The sequence below is a fragment of the Tuber melanosporum genome, assembly GCF_000151645.1.
Source record: "Tuber melanosporum whole genome shotgun sequence assembly, scaffold_312, strain Mel28".
Taxonomy (NCBI): domain Eukaryota; kingdom Fungi; phylum Ascomycota; class Pezizomycetes; order Pezizales; family Tuberaceae; genus Tuber; species Tuber melanosporum.
Window position 1 is genome coordinate 17472 of NW_003298989.1, and position 23355 is coordinate 40826.

Consider the following 23355-nt stretch of genomic DNA (forward strand, 5'->3'; position numbering starts at 1 on the left):
ATCCTCATTCATGGGGCCGACAGACGAAGAACTCAGAGAAAGAGAAAACCAAGTACAGCATATCGCCATGTCATGGACAGTATGCTGTGATGACGGTTACCAAATACATTTTGGCGATAAAGAAGCCTCAGGATGGTTCCCAAGAGAATGTCGAAAGCGTGGTCTATGCCAAGACCACCTCCTGAAGCATTGTTGCCAATGCTTCAGAAATGGGTACAGGATGTACTGGGTACAGAAAATCTCTGCTGGATTCTATGCGCAGAAGGATGGAAGTAGGGAAGAGTTGGAAGGAGAAGATGCCAGAAAGGCATGGGCCGCGAGGACGCGGTCCAGGGAAGGGGAAGCCCGAAACTTCTCGGCAGACATGGAACTGGACGTCAGGAGCCTACACAGGCAAATCTGGGGACTCCGTGAACAACTTGGCCAGGCCAAAGCTACAATTTTGGCAAACAACAAAATGATCGCAGAGCTAAGACAGCTGAACGATAATCAGCGGCACACGATCGAAATGGCGAATCTGACCCTAGAATTGGTAAGGGTCAGATTGATGACAGCAGACGAAAAGTTCCACAAGCTGAGAAGGACTATGCGCTCGGTGAGACGGGAACTATTGAAACTGGGAGACAAAGCCTGATGGGACTCTGGCTTAGGAGGAGGGGAGCTAATGTCACGAACATGACTTGGCATGAAAAAGGTTTTCACGTGACACATGGTTATGAGTCACATGATTTATTATGTGTGGGATTTGTAATGCTTTCGTACATGGCTCAAATATGAGTCATGGGATGTGTGTCTGGCGAGTATGCCTTGCGAGTGTGCCTTCTAGGTAAGCCTTGCACATATGATTTATGTTTCACACATGACCTCTTTATGAGGTCATGGGGTTCAGACATATGACTCAGTCGAGTCATATGACTTGTTTATTGTGTTTATGATTTGTTTTTGAGTTTTTGCACATGACCTCATTATGAGGTCATGGGTTTTGAGCATGTGACCACTTTGGGTCGCATGACTACCGGTGGGAAGAATACTATATAAGGAGGCCGATGCGGCCGAGGAAGATAGGTTCTTCACGCTTTTTTCCAAGTACTTTTCCTACTTATTACTTTAATGAATATAAGACACCTTTACAATCTTTATCTTTATTGCAACGTTATTGTTACCCCAAGGAAAGTTCTTTACGAAGAAGAGTTAGAGAAAGTTTACTATAGGTGTTCCCAATAGAAGACAAAGGTCTTGTACAATCGATAACGTAGGCAGAGGCATAGTGCTATCGTAAGACTAAGGAAAGAAACAGAATAAGAGAAGTATCATTCCACATCACAAAGAACTAACTATCCAAGGAGGGATCATTACACTTATACTAGCCAATTATCATGAGTTCCACTGACTTACTATTAATATCTGGTACTTAGAAAATGGAAATACCATGAATGTAAAGTCCGGACAACAATCTGAAGTATCTGAGCCTATCGGACAGAAGATTAGAACAATATCCAGAAAAGGAATATCTCCAATTAGTATAGTACAGTACCTTCCATAAGATCCTACTAGTAAATTATATTTGATATTGGTCTACCAACTTTTATTAAATTTATAGGAATATGAGACTAGTGTTTTGAAGTTCAAAAGTAATATATACAAGATACAGGAGAAATACTGGTTAGGGGAGAGGGTTACTAGTTTTATCCTTAGTATGGTAAAATAAAATTTTAATATAGACAAGTTTCTCGCCATTGAATAGTGGGGATATAAAGTGAGTAACACATCTTGTACAAACTTGAAGTCTTATAAAAAGCAATACTGAGAACCACTTTTGGGAATCAAGAAGTGAAAAACTAAAATTATGAAATTTATAGATATCAATTGATAGAAAAGGTAAATTTAGAAATACAGTTCTGAACAACTTGAGTTGAAACTACTTGTCATCTCACCAAAAGTGACATTTTGGTAGTATCAATAAATTCAACTTTATTAGTTAGGCCTAGTAGGATCAATTAAGAATGAGATATTCTTTCCATAACAGGTTAGAAAATCTACAGTATAATTTAAAATTAGGTGTAATTATTTTCTGTGACATTAAGACCTAGCAAGAATGTCAATTATTTAATTTCTGCATCTTGGAGGATTCATTGTTGTTAGGAGTACTAGGATCCAATATCTAGGAACCATCCTAAGCAGGGTAACCCCACTCAGAATTAAAATCTCTGGTCTCCAACACCTCCCTCTGATCCTCTTATGGGGCTTGCACGTCATCTTATCTATCAATTTCAGTTGTGTCCAGTGACTATAATAGTACAGTATTGGAGGTATAAGAATAATACCATATGTGTTACTGCCTTCATTCTGACTGGATCCTGTTCGCAGAATATATGGGAGGGGACCTTTGGCTAGGTCTGGGAAGTAGAGAGGAGCAAATCCATAAACTACTCAAGGGGTTACTGGTTACAACTGAAACAAGAAGCCCATGGTAATAAATGTTGGGATTAAGAGAGTAAGGGAAAGAATAATGAAAAGAAGAGAATTAATAAATTGTGTGGCAGATTTGCCCCATGATATGGTTGAGGCTCTGGACTAATTCCTGACTATAAATAGCACTCAGTGTATTTCAGAAAATTGATAACACTGCCACATATTGGCTATTGCTGGTTTGTATACAAGATGTGGCATGAAGCTGGATATAAGATGGTATTATCAGATCTACTGCTCGGTTCAATAAAGATGTACGATCAGATTAGATCTGCAGGCGAGATAGGACCAGCGTCCGAACAACTGCGCAGTACAGTCGCACCTCGCTATAATGGACCACTTTGTATGAGAAACCTCGCCATTACGAATGAATCGTACGGGAATCAAGACCCCTGCTCCCATACAAGCCCCAACTCTTGGCGTTCTTTATAACGAGGTGCGACTGTACATATTTGATCTTCCTTGTGGAGCGTGCACAATCCTCTGTCGGATCGGCCAGGCTGCGCTTCGTACTGTACAACAAATTCTCCCCAGCTCTGTTTTTGAAACCACTTCCCTTCATCATCCTCATTAAAGAGCACAGCACGATTTAACGTAGCTGTCGGATACGGCACACGGGCAACTCAACCTCCCTTCATTGCTGTCGATAGCAAGAAAACTTCGTACGAGAATAAATATGACTACCTTCATAATTATAAGCGAGCACAGGAACCCTTAAAGTAATAGAAACATTTGTTTTCGGGGTATACGTATTTTAGCATCTCACCGGGTATGGCCGACGGGGCCACCGCCGCCCACCCGACGAAATTCCGGAGAAGCAGATAAGTGGATTCCGGCCGCAGTCGGTGAGGAGGTTTTGTCAGGGGTACTTCTCGGGATATAAACTCGCACAAAATTGTCGGCATAAAAGAAGAGAGCGTAGACATGGGGTGAAAGAACTATAGTAGGAGAGAGAATATCATTGTCAGTATCTAAAGTTTTAGAATTCATGCGCTTGAAGATAAATAGAACAGAGCTTGTGGGATATCGTTTATGTGTCCGATCAGATAGAAGAACTCTAATAGCGTGGATAGAAGCTCTCGCCTAGCCGGTCCTTTGAACTGCAAATGCGGTGAGAGGTACCGGACCGGTCGAGAACTCACTTACCTCCTACTCAAGACGTGGCCAAGTGAGGCACGCAAGTACCAGCTATATAAATGAAGAGGGTTAATATCAGCGGGGGGAGAAGTCAATAGTAAAACAAATATCCACAGACTCACAAATCCCCAATCCGCTCTTTCCCGTTAATATATACAATCCGCTAACTTGACTTTTTCGGCAAGAGTGAGGTAAGAATAATGTCGTAGTAGCACTTCGCTCATGATAGTGGGGCTAACTGTTGAGCAAGTTTACGCCATGATGCTCCACGGGATCCACCACGACTTCCTGAGCACCTACGAGCGGGGCTTCGAGATGGGGACCATCGGACTCGTGAGACGGGTGTTTGAGGCTGTATTGAAAAAATGCCCAAGCCCCGACATTCGCAGCCTGAGGAACTACTGTTTGTATACAAAGACCCTCCCCTTTTCGAGACTAACTCTCCGGAAGCCATTCCCGCGCTCACGAAACAACCCCTACGACATATCCAACGCAGGAAGCCGCCAAAACAGCCCCAGCTCGTTCCATCACTCCAGAAACCAAGAATCGGGTCATCAAGGGCAAGATTCCACAACGGAAAATACGAAAAGATGGCACAAATCAGAGTGGTGGAGATAACACCACCCCGACAAAGCCCCGACATAAGACGCACGGCCGCGCCAGGAAACACACCTGGAAGAAAGAGGAACTCACACTCGAACAACCCAGGAGCAACCGGATTCTCCTATCCCAGAACGATGACATCAAACCCCCAGAAATCCATACTCCCATCCCTACCCTTCCGATTCCGCCCGCTCAACCCCTCCTCCCCTCACGTACCCCTCCAAAGACTCCAATCCCCCATCCACGGACGTGCACAACCTCTACGCACACTGCCTGCAAGACTTGTAAGCCGTCACAAATGCGAAGGTGCTGCGTTTGCCACCTCATTTCCCCACTGGAAGAGCAGATCTGCGCCAAATGCTATCACCTCGGGGGTGAATGTGTTTACTGCGAGGAGGACTTTCACACTTTCGTGGGCTGTTGCAGATGTGCTGGCGGCGGAGGAACTGGAGGCGGGGAGTACAGTTTTGGCAGGGAGGTGTGTTGGGAAAGTGATGTTTTGGGGTGTGATGGGTGGTGCGAGAGCGGGACTGTGGATGGCGAGGTTTGGTTGGCATAAGTGGTACGATCTCCAGAGTTGGTGGACTTCTGATTCTCCGAAGAGATTTTTTTTTATTCTCAAGGGGTATCTATTTTCTTTGTTTTTTTTGGTGGGGGGGAGGTTTTATATTTTGTCATGTATGGTCTTGATGGGTTAGAAGGGGTTGGTTGATTGTTTTAGTTTTAGGTTATGATCATGACTTATGATCTCCGGAGGGTGTAAAACATGTACCGACTGGGTTTGCTTAGGGTTCGTGGTTGTAAGTTTACCGGTTTGTATCTTACGGTATTTTACTGTAAAATACAGTATTATATTCCACGATACAGTATTTTATAATGAAACATGAGAAAGAAACAATCAAATTCTCAGCAATACCAGCATGATCATCAGCCCGTATCCAATTTGTTCCCTTTTGGCCTGACCGTACCATTCCATCCTCTTCTCTTTCCCTTTCTGCCTACTCCGTACACTTTCCCTTCTCCCCTCCCCCCATGCCCATGCCCTTTTCTGTCCCCTTTCTTCTCCATTTCAAGTTCCTTTGCATGCTCCAGCCCGGCTTGCTTTTCATCTGACCTCTACTACCCTTTCGGATCCAGCTCTCCTTCCTTGACCCTTTCTCCATGGAACAGTAAGTTGCTCTCCCTCTCTCACCCTATTTCTACCCCTATTCCTCTTCCATTTCCTAAGCCGACTCTATCACTACTGACTGGGATGAGTTCCGCCATACTAGTTTCCATCCCTGCTCTTGGCTGCCAGGATACCGCTTTCTTCAAGCCCAACCCATAATGCCCATGCCGTTGTCGCTTATGTGATTGTTCCGGTGAAGGAGTTATTAGATCTCGAGGAATGGAAGGAGGATCATTACTAGCTGTTATAAGGTTAGTATATAATCTTTTAGTTGAAACTAGGAAGTAATATATAGCTAGGAAAACAGAATAAACATACATGTATGTGGTAAAGTAAGATCAACCAGTGGGTATAACTGGTATGGGTACTCGGTTATTGGTTTTGTTTTATGTTTTGTTTTAAGTATTATTTGATACTTAGTTGTGTTTTATGGTTTGTTTTAAGTATCACTTTGATACTTGGTTTTGTTTTACGTATTGTTTTAAGTATCATTTTGATACTTGGTTTGTTTTAAGTATCGTTTGATACTTAGTTTTGTTTTACGTATTATTTTAAGTATTGTTTTGATACTTGGTTTGTTTTCCCAAAGAGTATCGCTTGATATCTTTGATTAGCTTCGTTCATGCTAGACATGAACAAGATTTGTGTATTTAAAGACCGCCTGATTTCATGATGGAAAAGGCAGACTTCGACAGACAGTATTTCAATATACTTGGTTGAATGGTTACTTCTTTGTTCCTCAGTACACCTTTTGAAATCTCCTTTAGTTCTCAGCTCTCGCCTCTTCTCTGGAAGAGCAGGCCACCTGCCAACTATCGTATCTATTACCGATAATGTGATTAGTACCTTGCGACCATATTACAGTAGGCCTGCCAGTACTGGACTTGTAGGCCTTAAACCTTGACCATCATGTATCTCAGGGTCTAGTTGTTTATATACTCATCATTAGCTAAGAATTGTATGGTGAAAATATAGGAGTAGTACCTTGTATAAGATCAACTTCTACAGAGTCCATCTGTTGATCAAAATCCAAATCCAGAACTTGATCCTCAAGCTCCAGTTTATCCTCCCATGTTAGCTCCTACCATCGATACTTTTCTGTTGGCTTTCTGTATAGGATGTGGTGATTGAGGTAAAGAAATGTGAGTGTATTGACCCATGCAGGTTGAAGCCAATTGCAGAACATGCTGTGAATTAAATTTTGAACTGAAAAAGAGCACTTGCTTGGAACCAAGTTGGCAGGTGTACAGAATAGTCGAATAGCAATATTTGCAAGTTCTAGAGTCAGGCTCTGCTGTGCATACCAGAAAGTAAGTAGATTCTCAAATTTCCAGCTTGCATTTGAGGCTAAAAAGAGACTAAATCTCCCTGATAGGTAAAGAAGTCTCTTTATGCTCTGAAAGCAATATCTCATGAAGGAGTAAACTGATACATATAGTGAAGAACTGTATTATGCTACTCGATAGTGGTTGGAAATTGAACATTGAAAGGGGTAAGAAAGTAGGCAGTCCAGTGAAGTGACCAGACCTGACACTTCATGCACTGGTCGAAAAGATCAACCAATTGTGCTACAGCAGGTTGAGGTACCTGCTTGCTTGTACCAACTAAGTGTCTTCTGATCTCTAGTCACCGGTCTACAATCTTACCAAGATATGAATCCCCAGACTCCGAAAATAGCTGGTGGTCATGGATAGGTAAAATCAAATCTCGTAGCTCTTCTACCAGATTCCAAAAAAGCTGGCTTCCCAAAAGATCAATAACAGTATTATTAATACTGCTATGGGTATCAAGAAGATAGAGTTTGAAGGCATCCTTATTCCGGTGCAGAGAATTGATCACATGTGCTTGCATAACCCAGCATAGTATAACAGAAAGGATTAAGATACTGGTTTTGCCATAAATAATCTTGTGTTTTTCGTGCAAAATAGAGAGCTGTTTCAGTGAATATCAAAAAGCTATTATAATAAGAGTTATACATTGCTGGATTTCCTTGTAATACCCAATGCCGAGGAGTTCACCTATCAGTAAATGGAGTCCATAGGAATCGCAAGGTACCATTAGTGGTCATGATTTTCGTAGTCTGTTATCCTCTTCAACTATCTTCCATACACCTAATATGGTACTGCAAGTGTCAGTTGCAAAGCTATTAATCCTTTCCCAATTACCATGTAGTAAGCTATTCAGCTTATTCATAACCCATTGTACAATGTTTTGTGATATACAAGCCATTGATCTGCATTCCTCAGAACAATAGTAAAATGTTCTTCTATCTGTCTAAATAGAAATATTAATAATTCTATTCTTCATAATATTATCACTTTCATCAAAAATAATATTGAAAAAGTAATTAGAGCATAGAATTTCATCCACCTCAGCTTTGGTCAGAGTATATGCATTGTCCAATAGAGTGGTCCTTAGAGATTCAATGCTTGGAGGTTTATAAGGGGGTACGATAAACTGGAAACTGTCTAGAAGGTAGGATGATTGAATGAGGGAGAAGGGAAGGTTGTTCATTTATATCGCTAAAGTGAACTGTGTATCGGCAGTGGCCTTATCTATTGGCCATAATTTTTGGATTGCTGTATCCAATACCATTTGCGGAGAAACTATTCAGCTAGCTACAGTGCCATTCCTGATATTTATCGCCTCAATGTAACTAACCATCCCTCCTTGGATGGTTAGTTCTTGGCAACGGGGAACGATACTTCTCTTCTCTTTCTTTTCTTTTCTTTGTCTTACGATAGCACTAAGCCTCTGCTTACGTTACCGATAATATAAGACCTCTGTCTTTTATGGGGAATGCCTATAGTAAGCTTTCTCTAGCTCTTCTTCATGAAGAGCTTTCCTTGGCGTAACGATAATGTTGCAATAAAGATAAAGATTGCAAAGGTGGTTTATATTCGTTAAACGAATATGTAGGGAAAAGAATTTAGAAGTCAATCTATTTTTAATTAAACTCATACAGCCTTCATCTTTACGTGTCGCGGTGGTTTCTCGTACACAGATCAACTGATAATCGGTATACCACTAATCCTAGGCTAACTAAGTCTACAGTTCCGCACCTGCGATCCCCGAGTCAAGCCCGCATGGAAACTAATTACAAGACCATCAAACAACCCAGTGCCCGCTCTGGTTCAAGTCCGTAGCCCCTCTGGTATGAAGCCAACCAGCACTGAGTGAAGCCGAAGCCGAGCAAAAGACCAACCCAACCAGGTTCCTCATCCAGCAAATATAAAATCACTACCGCTCGGTCTGAACACCGTCCCGCAAAACCTCCACCACAATAGAAAACCAACAAATCCCAAGCAAATATAAACTACAGGCGACACAATGGTAGAGAGGAGGTGACCAACATGTCCACCTCTCGCATCCGCATGCCAGGCCATCGACCCTATCAACCCACTTTGCCAAGTTCCTCTGAAGAGTGTAATGGTGAGGAGGACCTGTACCCGCTGCCTGTCCCCCAAAACAAACTCATAAACAAAAGAAATACATAGAGGTAGTGACAGACCTAAACCGCCAGTGGGACCTATCTCCCACCCATGGTGCCATGCCCCCGCCATCCATGCCCATTGCCAGACCAAAGAAACCAAACAACCCCCACAAAACCCAACACCAAGACCCAAACAAGTCCAACTAAGTGGTCGCAACCCACTATCCACACAGGTGGCCATCAACCATCTGGGTCATCGAGGAGCTTTGAAGCACTCAGCAGCTTCATCCAACAGCCCCATTAGGTCGGAAACACTTAATTAGACATCGCCCAACCTGATTCATGCCAGACCGGTGCTTACAGGTGCCTCTCCCTCCCCAATCAGCCCTCCCCAAGCCTCACACACCAGGTGCCACAGAGCCCATCCAGCTCCCTCAGTCCCTTAGACAGATCAACCATCTGACAGCCACAGGACGGCTATACCTAACCCCGTCAGGCAGCCACTTGTCTTAGCCATGCCAACAGAGCCACAACCCTTTACTCCATATAGCTGAGGAGAGCCCACCAGCCGAAGCCGGGAGCCACAGAGGAGGTAGCACCAATACCCGAAGACACCAGCACCAGCCACACCATCTAACCCAGCTGAACCAAAGTCTAACTGAGCTGGGAAAAGGTAAGCAGAGGTAGCTAAAGCCAGCTCCACAGGTCCGGCAACTGGCACGGACCAAACAATAGGCAAGAGGCATCACCAACTGATGCAACAAGAAGGGGGAGGGCGAACGAGCAGAAGCAGATAAACGGAAGATAGGCCCCACTTGCAATGGGTGAAGCCGACAACCACAGACCACAACAGAACCACTCAGATGCACAGACAACACGAGTGCCTGGCAGCCAATTGTTCCACACCACCCCAGGCGGCCACAATAACCACACCAGGGGGCAAGAGTTTTCAGGGTCAAAGCCATCCCCACAGATGCGAGAAGGAGATGCCTGACTGAATCAGCATAAGTGCCGCAAGGACAAAAACTCCAAGGGAACGGTAATAAACAACATTGTCAGATTCCAACTGTACAAACGCAAATGTAATGAAGAGGGGCTGAGCAGGTACCGCCCTGCCATCTGAGGAATGATATGGCCGGTACGATGAGTTGATAATTGGGAAAGTCATTAGTCTAATACAAGGGCGTTTTGTATCGCGAGAACTAAGGACTCCATTAAAACTCAACAAAAGACATGAGCTGGCCCAAAGAACGACACGGGTGATCCCCCCAAACACAATGTTCAATCCCAACAATCGAACGTGAAACCTGTGAGTAGACGATAGACAGGAAGCAGTAGATGTTTTACCGAAAGGGGCTCATATGTGACCGTGATGAAGAGCTCGGAGTGACAGTATCGTAAGAAACTATCAGGCGATGAAACGAGAAGCAAACAAGTAGTCCGCAACCCAACACCTAACAGAGCTCAATACCAAAGACCCCAGGAACTACTGAGCAAACTCAGATATCTCCCCCAGAATCTGAGGCATCAAGGCCCACCATGAGGGCGAAAGAAATGCGCAGGGCGAAGCGACAGCAAGGCCAAGGAAAAGTACTTAGAATAAGGCGTGAAGAACCTATCCTCCTCAGCCGCATCAGCCTCCTTATATTGTATTCTTCCAGCCTGTAGTCATGAGACCCAAAATGGTCACATGTGTGAAACCAAATCATAACAAACTAGTCATGTGACCAAAGTGGTCACATGCTCAAAACCCATGGCCTCATAGCGAGGTCATGTGCAAAAACTCATAAACCAATCATAACGCAATAAACAAATCATATGACTCAACTGAGTCATATTCATAAAACCCATGACCTCATAATGAGGTTATGTGCAAAACATAAATCATATACGCAAGGCTTACCCGCAAGGCACACTTGCAAGGCATACTCGCCAGACATACATCTCATGACTCATATTTGAGCTATGTGCGAAAGCATCGCAAATCTCACACATAACAAATTATCTGACTCGAATGAGTCATATGTGTGAAACAATAACATACCTGTGACTTATAACCTTGTGTCACGTGAAAATCTTTTTCATGCCAAGCCACGTTCATGACATTAGCTCCCCTCCTCCTAAGCCTGAGTCCCATCAGGCTTTTTCTCCCAGTTTCAATAGTTCCTGTCCTGCCAAGTGCATAGCCCTTCTCAGCTTGGGGAACTTTTCGTCTGCCGTGCTCCATATGACCCTTACCGATTCTAGGGTCAGATTCGCCATCTCGATCATGTACTAATGATTATCGTTCAGCAGTCTTGACTCCGAGATCATTTTGTCATTTGCTGAAATTGTAGCCTTGGCTTGGCCAAGTTGTTCTCCGAGTCCTCGAATTTGCCTGTGTAGGCTCCTGACGTCCGGTTCTGTATCTGCTGAGGAGTTTTAGGCCCCTTCCTCCTTGGACCACGTCCTCATGGCCCATGCCTTTCTGCCATCTTCTCCTTCTAACTCTTTCCTGCTTCCACCCTTCTGTGGATAGTATCCCGCAGAAACTTTGTGTACCCGGTGCATCCTGCATCAATTTCAGAAGCATTGTTACCAATGCTTCAGGACATAGTCCTGATGTGGACCACGCTTTCGACATTCCCTCGGGAACCATCCCTAGCCTTCTTTGTCGATAAAGTGTGTTTGGCGCCTGTCATCATAGCATACCGTCTATGACATGGCGTTATGCTCTGCTTGTGTTTCCCTCTCTCTGAGTTCTTTGTCAGTCGGCCCCATGAATGAGTATTCGGGGCTGGTCGGTGTAGTTTAGCAGGGGCAATCACCCCAGCCCTCGTGTTGTTGCAAGAGCACGGGAGCCTTTCTCTCCCCTTTGTCTTGGTTAACCGTAATCATTACCTGGGCTGAGCTTGCCTGGATATTACTGGTGGAAGGTTGAGATGGCATCTTGTACGTGTTCGAAGTTGGGTACGAAATACCAAGTTTTATCGTGTTCGGCTGAATATACTGTCCACTTGGCTCCATATTGGAGGTGACCGTGGAAGAAGTGAGAATCAACCATTTTGTCGAGCTCGTATTCTGCTTCTCCGTCAAGTTCGATCGGAGTGGGAGCAATAAGTATTTGTGAGGGAAACTTATTGTCGTTGTATAATTCGAGGAGTGAGACGTGGAGTGTGTTGTCTATTCGCATCGAGAGTGGAAGGTTGAGTTTATAAGCTCAGCTTCCCACTCTTTCCAATATCCTGAATGGTCCAATTTTCGTGTAGTCCCATTTCTTTGATAGTCATATCATATGGATATTGCGTGGTATTACCCATACCATATCTCCCAGTTGTATGTTTGGATCTGGTCTTCGGTGCTTATCGTATTGTTCTTTTTGTCGTTGGTGTGCTTGACTAATTTTGTATTGTAATGTCTCATGTAGTTTCCCCATATCTGTTTTATCCGGTATTATACTATTAATCATATGATATGTAGTCTGATTTTGTAGATGTTGTCCGTAATTTGCAAAGAAGGGTCTCATGCTGATAGTTTCTTGCTTTCTATTGTTGTATGCAAATTCGGCCATTGATAACAGTTTGTACCAATCATCTTGTTGATAATTGACGTAGGCCCATAAATATTGTTCGAATATTGCCTTTACCCATTCTGTTTGTCCATCCATTTCTGGGTGGAACGCTGTGCTGATTCTGTTTTGTATCCCCATTTCTCCAGTTACTTTCTTCCATAGTCCCGACATGAATAGTGTTCCTCGATCGGTAATGATATTCTTGGGGAGGCAGTGGAGTCGGAAGACTTCTCAGAAGAATGTTTGTATGAAATCCCTCATGTCAATATCTTTTCTGACTGGAATGAAATGACTCAATTTGGTGAGATGATTCACCACGACCAGGATGCTATCGCAATTTTCCGATGCCGGTAGGTCGTTGATGAAATCCATAGTAATTGTTTCCCATGGTCGTTCAGGAACTTTGTTTGATTTCAGTCATCCATATGGTGCATGTTTAGCCATTTTTGTCTTTTGGCATATGTCGCAGTTATTGACATATCGTTTAACATCTTCACGTAGACCTGGCCAATAGAATTACCTCGTAATGAATTCCGTAGTTTTAGCCATTCCTCCATGTCCTGCCTTTGGATATCGTGGTGTTGTCATATGATGTCTATCCTTATCTCTTCTTTTTCCGGAATCCATTGATTTTCGTCGTACCACATGTTCCCATTCTTCCCTTGGTATAAACCCAGAGCAATTTCTTTCATCTCCTGTTTTTCTTTATTCAATGCTTCTCTTATTGCCTGAATTGTTTTGTCTCCTTCGTTTGCCTTCTCACTCTCTCTTTCCTTAGTTGATGTGAATTGGATAACCTTAATTGCCTCGAAGTAGGTTTTTAGTAATAGAGTTCGCGTTTTCTATTTGATTCTTTCATCTTCTTTCGTTTGTGGTTTGTCACTTGCAATCCTTGTGAGAGCATCTGGCTTTCCACTCTCTTTGTCTGGCCGATATTCGATTGTGAAGTTGTATTTGCTAAGATGTTCCATTCACCATATCTGGCAGTTGTTCAGTTCTTTCATAGTCATGAACAGGACCAGATTCTTATAGTCAGTTAGAACTCGGACTGGATGGTCGTTGTTCAGAATTTATCTCCTCCATTTCCTTAATGCTTGAACTATCGCTAATAGTTCTTTGTTCATAACGTCGAAGTTGCACTCTGCGGGGGTTATTGTCTTGGATCGGTAAGACACTGGCCTCTATTTTCCATCGTCACATTGTTGTAATAGTATGCCTGAGCACACATATTTCGAGATGTCGGTTTCGATCATTATCCTTCGATTTGGGCTGAAATGAAGCAGTATAGGTGCTGATGTTAGATGTGTTCATATTGCATCATCTGCTTTTTGTTCTGTTTCTTCCTATTCCCAATTTTTTGTCTGTCCTTGTTAGGTTATAGAATGGTTTTGCAAGCCTGCTGAATCCCTCTATGAACTTGCGATAAAAGTTGCAGAATCCCATAAAGCATTGAAGATCTGTTTTATTGTTCAGTTTGGCCCAATCCCATATTGCTGCTATTTTGACAGGGTCGACCTTGACCCCGCTTCGATTGATGATAAATCTGAGGTACTCAGTTTCTTCTTTATAGAATTCGCATTTTGTTGGTTTGATCTGCCTTCCTGATCCTTGTATTGTGGCCATGATATTGCTAATATCCTTCTGGTGTTGTTGCATGTTTTCCGAGTAGATGAGTACATCGTCCAAGTATACAATGCAACATATATTGAGGTACTTATTGAGTACCTTGTTGATCCATCTCTGGAATGAAGCTGGTGCATTGGTTAGCCCAAAGGGCATAACCCAGTATTCGAACATTCCGTATCTTGAGGCAAATGTAGTTTTCCATTCATCTCCTGCCTTGATGTGTATATTGTGGTATGCATCCTTGATGTCGAGTTTGGTAAAGTATTTTGCTGACTGCAGTCTATTCAGTACTTCTCCAATCAAGGGTAGTGGATATCGATCTTTCTTGGTAATCGAGTTGAGGGCTCTGTAGTCCACACAGAGTTACATTTTTCCATCTTTCTTTATGATGAATAGTATTGGTGATCCTCCTGATACGAAGGAGGCTCTGATCCATCCACACTTTAGGTTTTGATTGATGTAGTTCCTCAGTTCTTCGCACTCTGCTTCCCCTAGTGGGTATAACTTCTTGTAGGAAATCTCTTTTGTTTTTCCTGTTTTCTCGTCTTTTTCCAGCTGAAATTCATCATCGATTCCTAGTCTTCGAGGTGGTAGCTCCGTAGCTTCCTCTTCTTGGAATAGGTTCATGAATTGATGATATTTCTTTAGAACCAATTCTTTCCATCCCTTTTTACTTTGTTATTTCCTATCCTGGATTACTAGTTCCGTGCTGATGTGAATTTTCGCTAGGACTGCTTTTTCATCTTCGTATGTCCATTTGAGAATTCCTGTGGTATCTCCCCTTCGATAGTACCATCCAAAGGCCTATGCTGTGATCTCTTTGATCTCAATTCTTTTTGTTGTATTAGGCTCTTTTTGGTCCATGCTTCCAAATCCCTTGTTTTCTCTTGTAGTTTCTTCCAGTTGATCTACATCAGGCAGATCCTCTTGATTGATTTTTTCGATAATCAACTGTACGATTCGATCCCCTCTTTGGACTTCATAGTCCTCTTGAGCCAGGTTGGCCAAGATCACTTTGATTTCTCCTGTGTAGGTGACGTCGATCACCCCTGCCATGGTTATGAGTCTATATTTGACTGCGAGACCACTGTGGAATGCTATTTGTCCATAGGTGCCTTCTGGTAGTCCGATGGCTATTCCTGTTACTATCATTGCCTGCCCGATGGCAGGTATCTTGATTCCTTCGTTGGCATACAGGTTGTGTCCTACTGCCCCTTTGGAACTCTTGGTAGACACTTTTGCTTCTTAGTCTCGACTTTGTATCCGCACTCTCTTATCTTGCCACATCTCGGCGAACTTTGCATGCAAAGTTGCTTCTTCCGCTTCTCGTATCAGTATCGAGTAGACCACAGGTGAACTGTTGAGACATCGTGTCGTACATAGTTCGCTGATAGAGGTCATCTTGGTCTCGTTCCAATCGCTTGTCGGATTATGTTTTCGCAACCATGGCATCCCTAGGACTATCTCATGGTTCTTGAGATCTGCTACCTGAAAGGTTATCATTTCCCTATGGCTGTCAATGTCTATAGGTACTGTCGCCGTATGGGTTATAGGACCCATTTCACTTGGCTTTCCTTCCACTAGGTAGACTTGTCTTGCTTTCTTCGCTTCTTTAGTGTAGAGGCCATATTTGTCACAGATTTCATTGTCGATGAAGTTTTCAATGGCCCCAGAGTCAAGCATTGCATATATTGTTCTTTTTTCGTTTTCTTCATTGTATATCTTCCTCTTGATCATCACATGATCTCCATTTCCTGCTCCTCTTTATGTGTATAGTGCCGTGTAATAGATTGCTAACTTGATGAGTTTTCCAGGTCCACATCTTGGGTCTCCCAGACCACCGTTTACGGGGGACCCTTGTCGTTTTCCGCCTGTGAATCTTCTGCGATTATTTTGCGAATGTTGCTCCTCATTTGCTTCTGGAAGCGGTTATTTCTAGCAGCTTTGGTGCCTTGGTATCCACTGCCAGGTCAGCTTCTGCATTCTCGTATCCAATGTCCTGCTTTTCAGCACCTTAAGCAGAGTTTCCCGTTCATTCTTCTGGCATATTCTTCCTTAAAAAGGTTCAGAGCAGGTCCTGCCCTTGAGTTTTCTAACTCCATTGGCTCGCCTGGTGGTAATGCGCGACTTTCTCCTTGAACGGCTTGCGGTTTGAAGGTTTCGTCCACATTCCTTGATGATTGAACTACCATGTATGCTATAGTATTTTCTGAGTTGCTTTGAACCATGTTTAGCTTGCTTTCCTTATTGATGGCCCACCTTGTAAATCGTTCTACCGTAGTGTAATGTAAGTGAGAAATTCCCCATGCCTCTCGGAGTCTCTGGCTGTAGTTTCTTAGGAGGATGATATAGAAGGTAGCATCATCAAACTCGGCCTCGTATTCCAATAGTCAGCATTTGTTCCAGTATGCCGAAAAGGTCTATTTTCCTTGTTGGAGTTTTTCCAGCTTTCGTCTTACTGTCTCTTTAGCATTGGGATCCCTGACTTGTTCGAAGAGTGTCGCTTTGAACTCTTCATACATGACCCATTCCATCTGTTTCCTTCCATCTTGGAAGGGCATGATCTATTATCTCGCGAGTCTTCGTAGTAGTGATTCCACATATGGAATCTTGATCTCATCGTGGTGTTATCCATAGCCTTTAATGGCAAAATATCCTTCGCACTGTGCCAGGAATATTTGTAGCTTGTCTTTGGGTCCTTCGTATGTGTCAGGTTCCTTTGCTTTTGGTCATTGGATGTTTCCTTGTCCTGTATTTCTTGTTGCTGCTAGAAATGCTTGAAACTGATTCTCAGTCATTCCAAGTATCCTAGTGCCTAGTGTGGAAGCAGCAGGGGCCAGTGGCCCAGGTACTGCTGATCCTGACATTCTCTCTGGTCGTGTAGTTCCTGTGGGAGAGCTATTGACTGGTGATCCTTTCTCTGGGGTTACTGGACTTGCTGCTCTTGAGGGCTCTGCTGAAACGTAATTTAGGACGTCACTGAATCCTCCTAAGTTGAGGTTTTGATTGTCAATGTTGATATCTCCTTTCCTTTCTGGGTTGAAAGATGCTGTCTTGTATCATTTGGTGTTGCACTTGGTGACGCTTTATAATATAACGATCCCTCCTTGGATGGTTAGTTCTTGGCGACAGGGAACGATACTTCTCTTCTCTTTTTTTTCTTTTCTTCATCTACGATAGCACTAGGCCTCTGTCTACGTTACCGATAATATAAGACCTCTGTCTTTTATCAGGAATGCCTATCGTAAGCTTTCTCCAGCTCTTCTTCGTGAAGAGCTTCCTTGGCGTAACGATAACGTTGCAATAAAGATAAAGATCATAAAGGTGGTTTATATTCGTTAAAGTAATAAGTAGGAAAAGTACTTAGAACAAAGCATGAAGAACCTATCGTCCTCGGCCGCAGCGGCCTCCTTATATAGTATTCTTCCTGCCTGTAGTCATGTGACCCAAAATGGTCACATGTGCGAAACCAAATCATAACAAACTAGTCATGTGACCAAAGTGGTCACATGCTCAAAACCCATGGCCTCATAGCGAGGTCATATGCAAAAACTCATAAACCAATCATAACACAATAAACAAATCATATGGCTTGACTGAGTCATATTCATAAAACCCATGACCTCATAACGAGGTCATGTGCGAAACATAAATCATATACACAAGGCTTACCCACAAGGCACACTTGCAAGGCATACTCGCCAGGTGCACGTCCCATGACTCATATTTGAGCCATGTGCGAAAGCATCACAAATCCCACACATAACAAATCATATGACTCGAATGAGTCATATGTGTGAAACAATAACATACCTGTGACTCATAACCATGTGTCATGTGAAAACCTTTTTCATGCCAAGCCATGTTCGTGACACTCTACCTTCTCCTTATACTGTGTGCAGTTTGAAAGGTGATCGCACTGACAGGTAGTACTACGTGTAAAGCTTCTGCCACAGACCTAGCACCTTACTATTTCAGTCTTTTCTCCCGATCTTGATAGCATTTTTTTAATTCTAATTTCTTCCCAAGGTATATCCCTGTTTTCATACATACCTTTTTACCATGCTCAGTCTGTAGAGTATCAAATGAATAGTGAACTTGAGTATCTTTATTTCACCCCAAAGCCGATTGTTTGTTTGTTGAGTTGTCTATCTGTCCTTTCGCTCCCCACTTTCTTTTTTTCCTTCCCCTTATAACCCTAACCTTATCACATCATTGTATGTTTTGTATTATTCGTAATTTACAATACATGTAAAATACGGTCAGAAAATATAAAATACGTATTTTATGAAACCCTTGGTTTGCTAGTCGTTAGCTCGGAATAGCCCATCTTTCCGTCAATGTGCTTTCCCATGTTCCAGATTAGGTGAGATATACGCCGTATTCTTACATCATGATCACTCATGGGTTGCAAATTAGCGGGAATATGGAATAGGCGCAGCCTTTCCCCAATGAACCCTGATATTTTGGAGGGTACCATACCCCTAGAGTAGTCCTCAAACTCGCATTTGTTTACACTTCGTGAGAAACACCTATACCCTTCTCAACCAAAAAGGCTTTACACAAACTTGAGAACGCTGTATATTCCAATACTCTTCAAACTTTGCAGGCTCTCCGTCCCACTCCCGAGAAGCCATCTGTTCCGCGAAAGATGAGAAAAAAAACTCCCAATAGTTCCCCCACCGATAACCCTATTTCCAATGCAACACATATTCCAGGGGTCTTTGGCGATTGCGGGGACCAGCGCTCGCTACTCAGCATGGTAGACATCCCAGTAAGCAATTTCGGAGAGCGGCGGCTTCTGAGTGAAGGGTTGTGAGGACTTGATGTTGTATGATAGATACTCCCCCGTGTGATCCGGTGCGATAAGCCGGCAGCACTGTCTAGATGGCTGTAGACTACGCTCACTTTCTTTAGGTAAATTCTATAAGGTGGTGGTCCGGCGCCGGGCTTCCGTAGGACTCTCTTTGTGATTTGTTTTTCTTTAACCAGAGAATGGATATGCACTTGTAGGTATTATTACTGGAAAATTCAGTTCTTAAAATCTAGTTGTTTTTTGGATTCTGGGGGGATGGAGTGGTTGAGCTCCGCCGAGAAAGTTGCCCCTTTCGCAACAAGTGATTTTCCCTTACCATCCACTACAGACTCGAATGGAAAGAGCGATCCACCCCCGATAATCAAGCCCGAGTGCACATAAGGACAATGTGGTGAGTAGTGCAAACACTCCTTGGCGGGAAAAGCAAGGATCTAGAAAAAACCTGCTTGACGAGACTAATAAAATATAGGACAAAAACTGAGATTTCGATAGGGGAGTGGGCCAAAGGTTCCGTTTCTCGTGGGAAACATATGTGATCCCGGTTACGCCCAGCGCTTGGAAGCTGGGGCTCCATTTATCCTTCTATGATATCCATCCTGACCCACCGCGGCAATAGCCGACAAAGGACCCCTTTGGGCTACTGCGGCTACATTCTTCGCGACAATTGATCACTATTTGCAATCCGTGTGCCCCACGCGTTTCGCTCCGGAAAGCACTGGGAAAATAGCTCTGCCTAAGACTTTTAAGGGTTCATAGCTAAAGCGGGGAAAAGACAAAGTGGAAAATCACGCACTCAAAATCAACCCAATCATGTACAATAATCTCACCCACTCCCGCAAACGCGGATGTACTGTACCAAGAGCACCAGCTTCCTCTACCCGCGTGAAAAACTTTCTTTCCATGCATCTCCTGCTCTGTAACTTGACCTCAAATCTCCCCCCCCTTTATCGAGCAATTGAGAAACTTCTCCACCCCTCATGAGATCTTTCTCCTGTTCTCCAAACATTTTTTCTTACAACACCATGTAAACAACACTTCAATCATTTCCGCATTTTAAGAACAACATGTTGAATAGACCCACTGTCTATCAAGTGGAGAGGGTATCCAGACTGTTTTTCTGTTGTGGGGAATGGCCTTGAGGCCCTCGAAGATTCAACCGGTGTATATTAATTGAACTTAGTGGTTGGTTGGGTTTCGAGGGGGGGCGATAGATGTCAAAGTGTGCTGGCGGATGTTTGAGACCCCGTGGGCATCCGACGGCGTTCGTGGATCGATTTGGTTTTCATCAACTAATTGCGGATGGGCTAACGGGTCCGTGAACCTACTGTAAAAACTGGAATAACTCAAACTCACGTCGTAGCCACCTCTAGTGGGGTTAGTTGTATGTTCTACTTTCGCTGGTCTCAGCCGAGATCCGGAGGCCAATATTTTCCGACTTGATTCTCGCCCTCCCTTATCCAAAGAGGGTAACTCCGGGTGTCTTAAGAGCGAGGTTCGATTACAATCGACATATAATCCCAGTTAGCAGTAAGTAGGATACAGAAAGGTAGTTGGAAGGTCATGACTGTGGTTGTATCATACTTTAGCAAGAACGAATCGGTCACTGCGCACTAGTCGAACACATCCACTCTCGCCTCCGCACAAGTGCTGTCCTCCTTTTCGCTACGAAGTACCCGCTGCCCATATTTGCTATCAGATTACTCCGGTTCTCGCTGCAAGCCGGACCTAGGCCGGACCTGCTGCTTGTATATTAGCCAATGCCGAATTTGGGCTTGCCGAACATGTACGACAACGGGGGTTGAATTAACTTGGGATGCTTTCCGTACGGGTAAGTACAGTATTGTACTGTACTCGAGTAGGTGAGTGGGTTCAAGGATGCCGAAGTAGAATTCTGTGGGCCCCCTGCCATTAACAGCTGATCTAAGGACGTTACTACAGGGGAATGATACAACCTCCGCAATAGAACTGCACGATTGAGAAGCTGCACTCCCCCCGGGGTGGCGCCAATTCCGCGTAGTGGTGCCACATGTTCCACTCCAGAACTCACCTGTTTGTCTAGGGCGCAGTGGGGTTGTCGGTGTCCACCGGGGTTGGGCGGTTCGCGATACACTCTCAAGCCGTGAAATTGTATGCTGAAGACCACCAAACTGCTCCTGGCAACGTGAACCCAGAACGAATTCTCCGGTTGATCATGAAGGGTGGCCTGTTGGCCGAACTCCTGAGATGATGAGGTCTGAACTTCCAACATTGCGCATCTTGTATTCCAATGCATGTCACCCGAACGTTTACCCGTGATTTAGGATAATATTGTCACAGAGCACATATGATACCGGTATTCGGGCTAAAACCTCACGAGACAAAGCGGAACACGCAGCGATCTTCAATGCATCACTCGCTACTCGAGTATCCGCGCAGGACAATTTCTTCCTAACTTTCACACGAGGATGATCCCGTACCCGCATTTGTACAGTATCATACAGGCGCTAGAGCGACCTCCTCCACCTTAAACAACGCTATCCAAAACACTCACACCCTCCCCCGCACCGCCCCCAGCCGCGCCAAGTACCCAAGAACCACCGCCAAAAAGCTTAACCGTGAAAATGCCTTGGCACCCCTCCTTTCGGAAACCCACATGGGGTAAGCGTAATACGAAGGTGGAAATGCCAAGACCACCAGGCTCACGCTCTTTGCAAGTCATGTCGGTGCTCGGGTGTTACGATAGACTACAGTATGACACTGGAGGATTCGGTGGTTGGTTGATGCTTTACGGAGCACGCGACAGTGTCCTTGGCGACTCACCCTTTCAATCCTTGGGCGATGCGCGGATAGATGGGAAAGACGGGGCGAAAAGAGTTCGGTTAGCCGTATTTGCCGAGTTTCGCTTTTTCGCTTATGTCCTCGACTACCGGTACAGGTACTCGTACCGTCGGAGGAACCAGTATCCAGACATGTACTAGTACTCGTACCTGTATGTTCTCGCGGGCAGCCGGGGTTTTTATTTTCCGGCTAAGCTGAGGTCCTGTCCGCTGACCTTTTACCCGTGAGAAATGCTGCTGGTTTCGGTAGTCCTGCAAATCTCCGGATTCTGAAACAGAAGGCCCTGGGAAGGATTAGCGTCCTGTTAATCTGCTGGAGCGTTACAATAACCTGTTTTCGCAAGTTTGTCAACTCGCCAAATTATTCATATGGTGACACACTGATTCCCCCTGATTACCTGATATTAGACTGCAAGACTTTTATGGCACTGTTACGTGAGGAGCGGAAAGAGTGCTGGAGTATCATAATATTATGGGGTGCTATCAATGAATGGGGAGGGGGCACGAGAGAGCTAGGGGACCGAAAATCAACACGACGAGGTGCACAATTCTTTCCCAAAGGTTGAGAATCCCGTTTACCAATCTGGCCTCCGCTGGCACAGCAGAGCTCGTAACTATCCATCCATCAATACATCCCCGCACGAGTACCGGTATTATCATACGACTATCCGTCCATACATACATCCTTCCATCCATCCATCAATCAATCAATCAATCAATCGACCCAGTATCGAGGGGAACGGGAAAAAAAAAAAGCAAATCTGATACATCCATCCATCCATCCCTGCCCACATTCAAGCACACGAGTAAAATACAACAAAGCACCCCCGCTCATTATCGCACACACACGGGCCCAGAACGCTCACTTCTGGGATCTCGCTCTCTTCGCCGCAAGCTTCTTGTGAATGAATATACTTCCGAGAAGGATTGCGATTGCGCCGATAATACAGAAGACGACGATTACCCCGCGTTCCCTGCTCGCCCAGTTTCCGCGCTTGTAGAGGTGGGATTGTAGTGCAGGCATATAGAGATTCTAATCGCAATGTTAGGAGTGTGATAAAAGATGGGAAGGGAGTCGGGGGGGGGGGCATACTATACCTTGGGAATAGTAGGATCGAAGAGAAAAGAGCAAGAGCGATGGAGAATAATTGAGACGGAGTCGAAGTGCAGTGGATCGTTTTAACCTTTGAAAATTAGCAGTCTTTCCTCAGTCCGACGGATGGAATTTTCCAAACTCACCTTTCAAAACGCAATCCAAAGCGACCTTAGAGTAAGGAAGGGAAGGCAGACCGCCACCAACTTAAGTATCCCTGAGGCATTTCTTTTTCCTCAAAAAGCGCGGGTTCCCAATTCTGCGCTGTGCATTAAATGCCGATATTTCCGGTGGAGAGGTGGGGTGCAACCAGAAAAATGACGTTGTGTATAAGCTTTCCCAAGGTCTTGGTAGGTGCGATAATTGAAATAACCTTCGCTTGTTCAATTAAGGACCCTGTGATGCAATAATAGGGGTACTCGAGTGCTGTACACTAGACAGTACCTGACTAAATGAGGAAGAGTGTTTGGTTTTTGCATGGAGGTCGTGCCTGTGCTATATGGGGGAAAGATAGAGGCAATTCTTCTCTTCGTTTGATTGTACCCACCTGTTGAGGTGACCCTTGGATTTGGTGTGTATGTAACAGAGACCGTGGATATTGGCATCTTGGCATGGGCCCATGGTTGATGGGTGGGGGAAGTAAG

At 44.2% G+C, this 23355-nt stretch overlaps 1 protein-coding gene; it reads right to left on the reverse strand.

Annotated features, from left to right (window-relative positions):
• Nucleotides 1-22182: 22182 nt before the first annotated feature.
• GSTUM_00001939001 (uncharacterized protein) lies at nt 22183-22822 on the reverse strand (the record flags this gene model as incomplete). XM_002839182.2 has 2 exons in its annotated part: nt 22183-22651; nt 22717-22822. Coding segments are annotated over 2 exons (345 nt in total), but the record flags the coding sequence as incomplete, so codon positions are not given.
• Nucleotides 22823-23355: the final 533 nt, after the last annotated feature.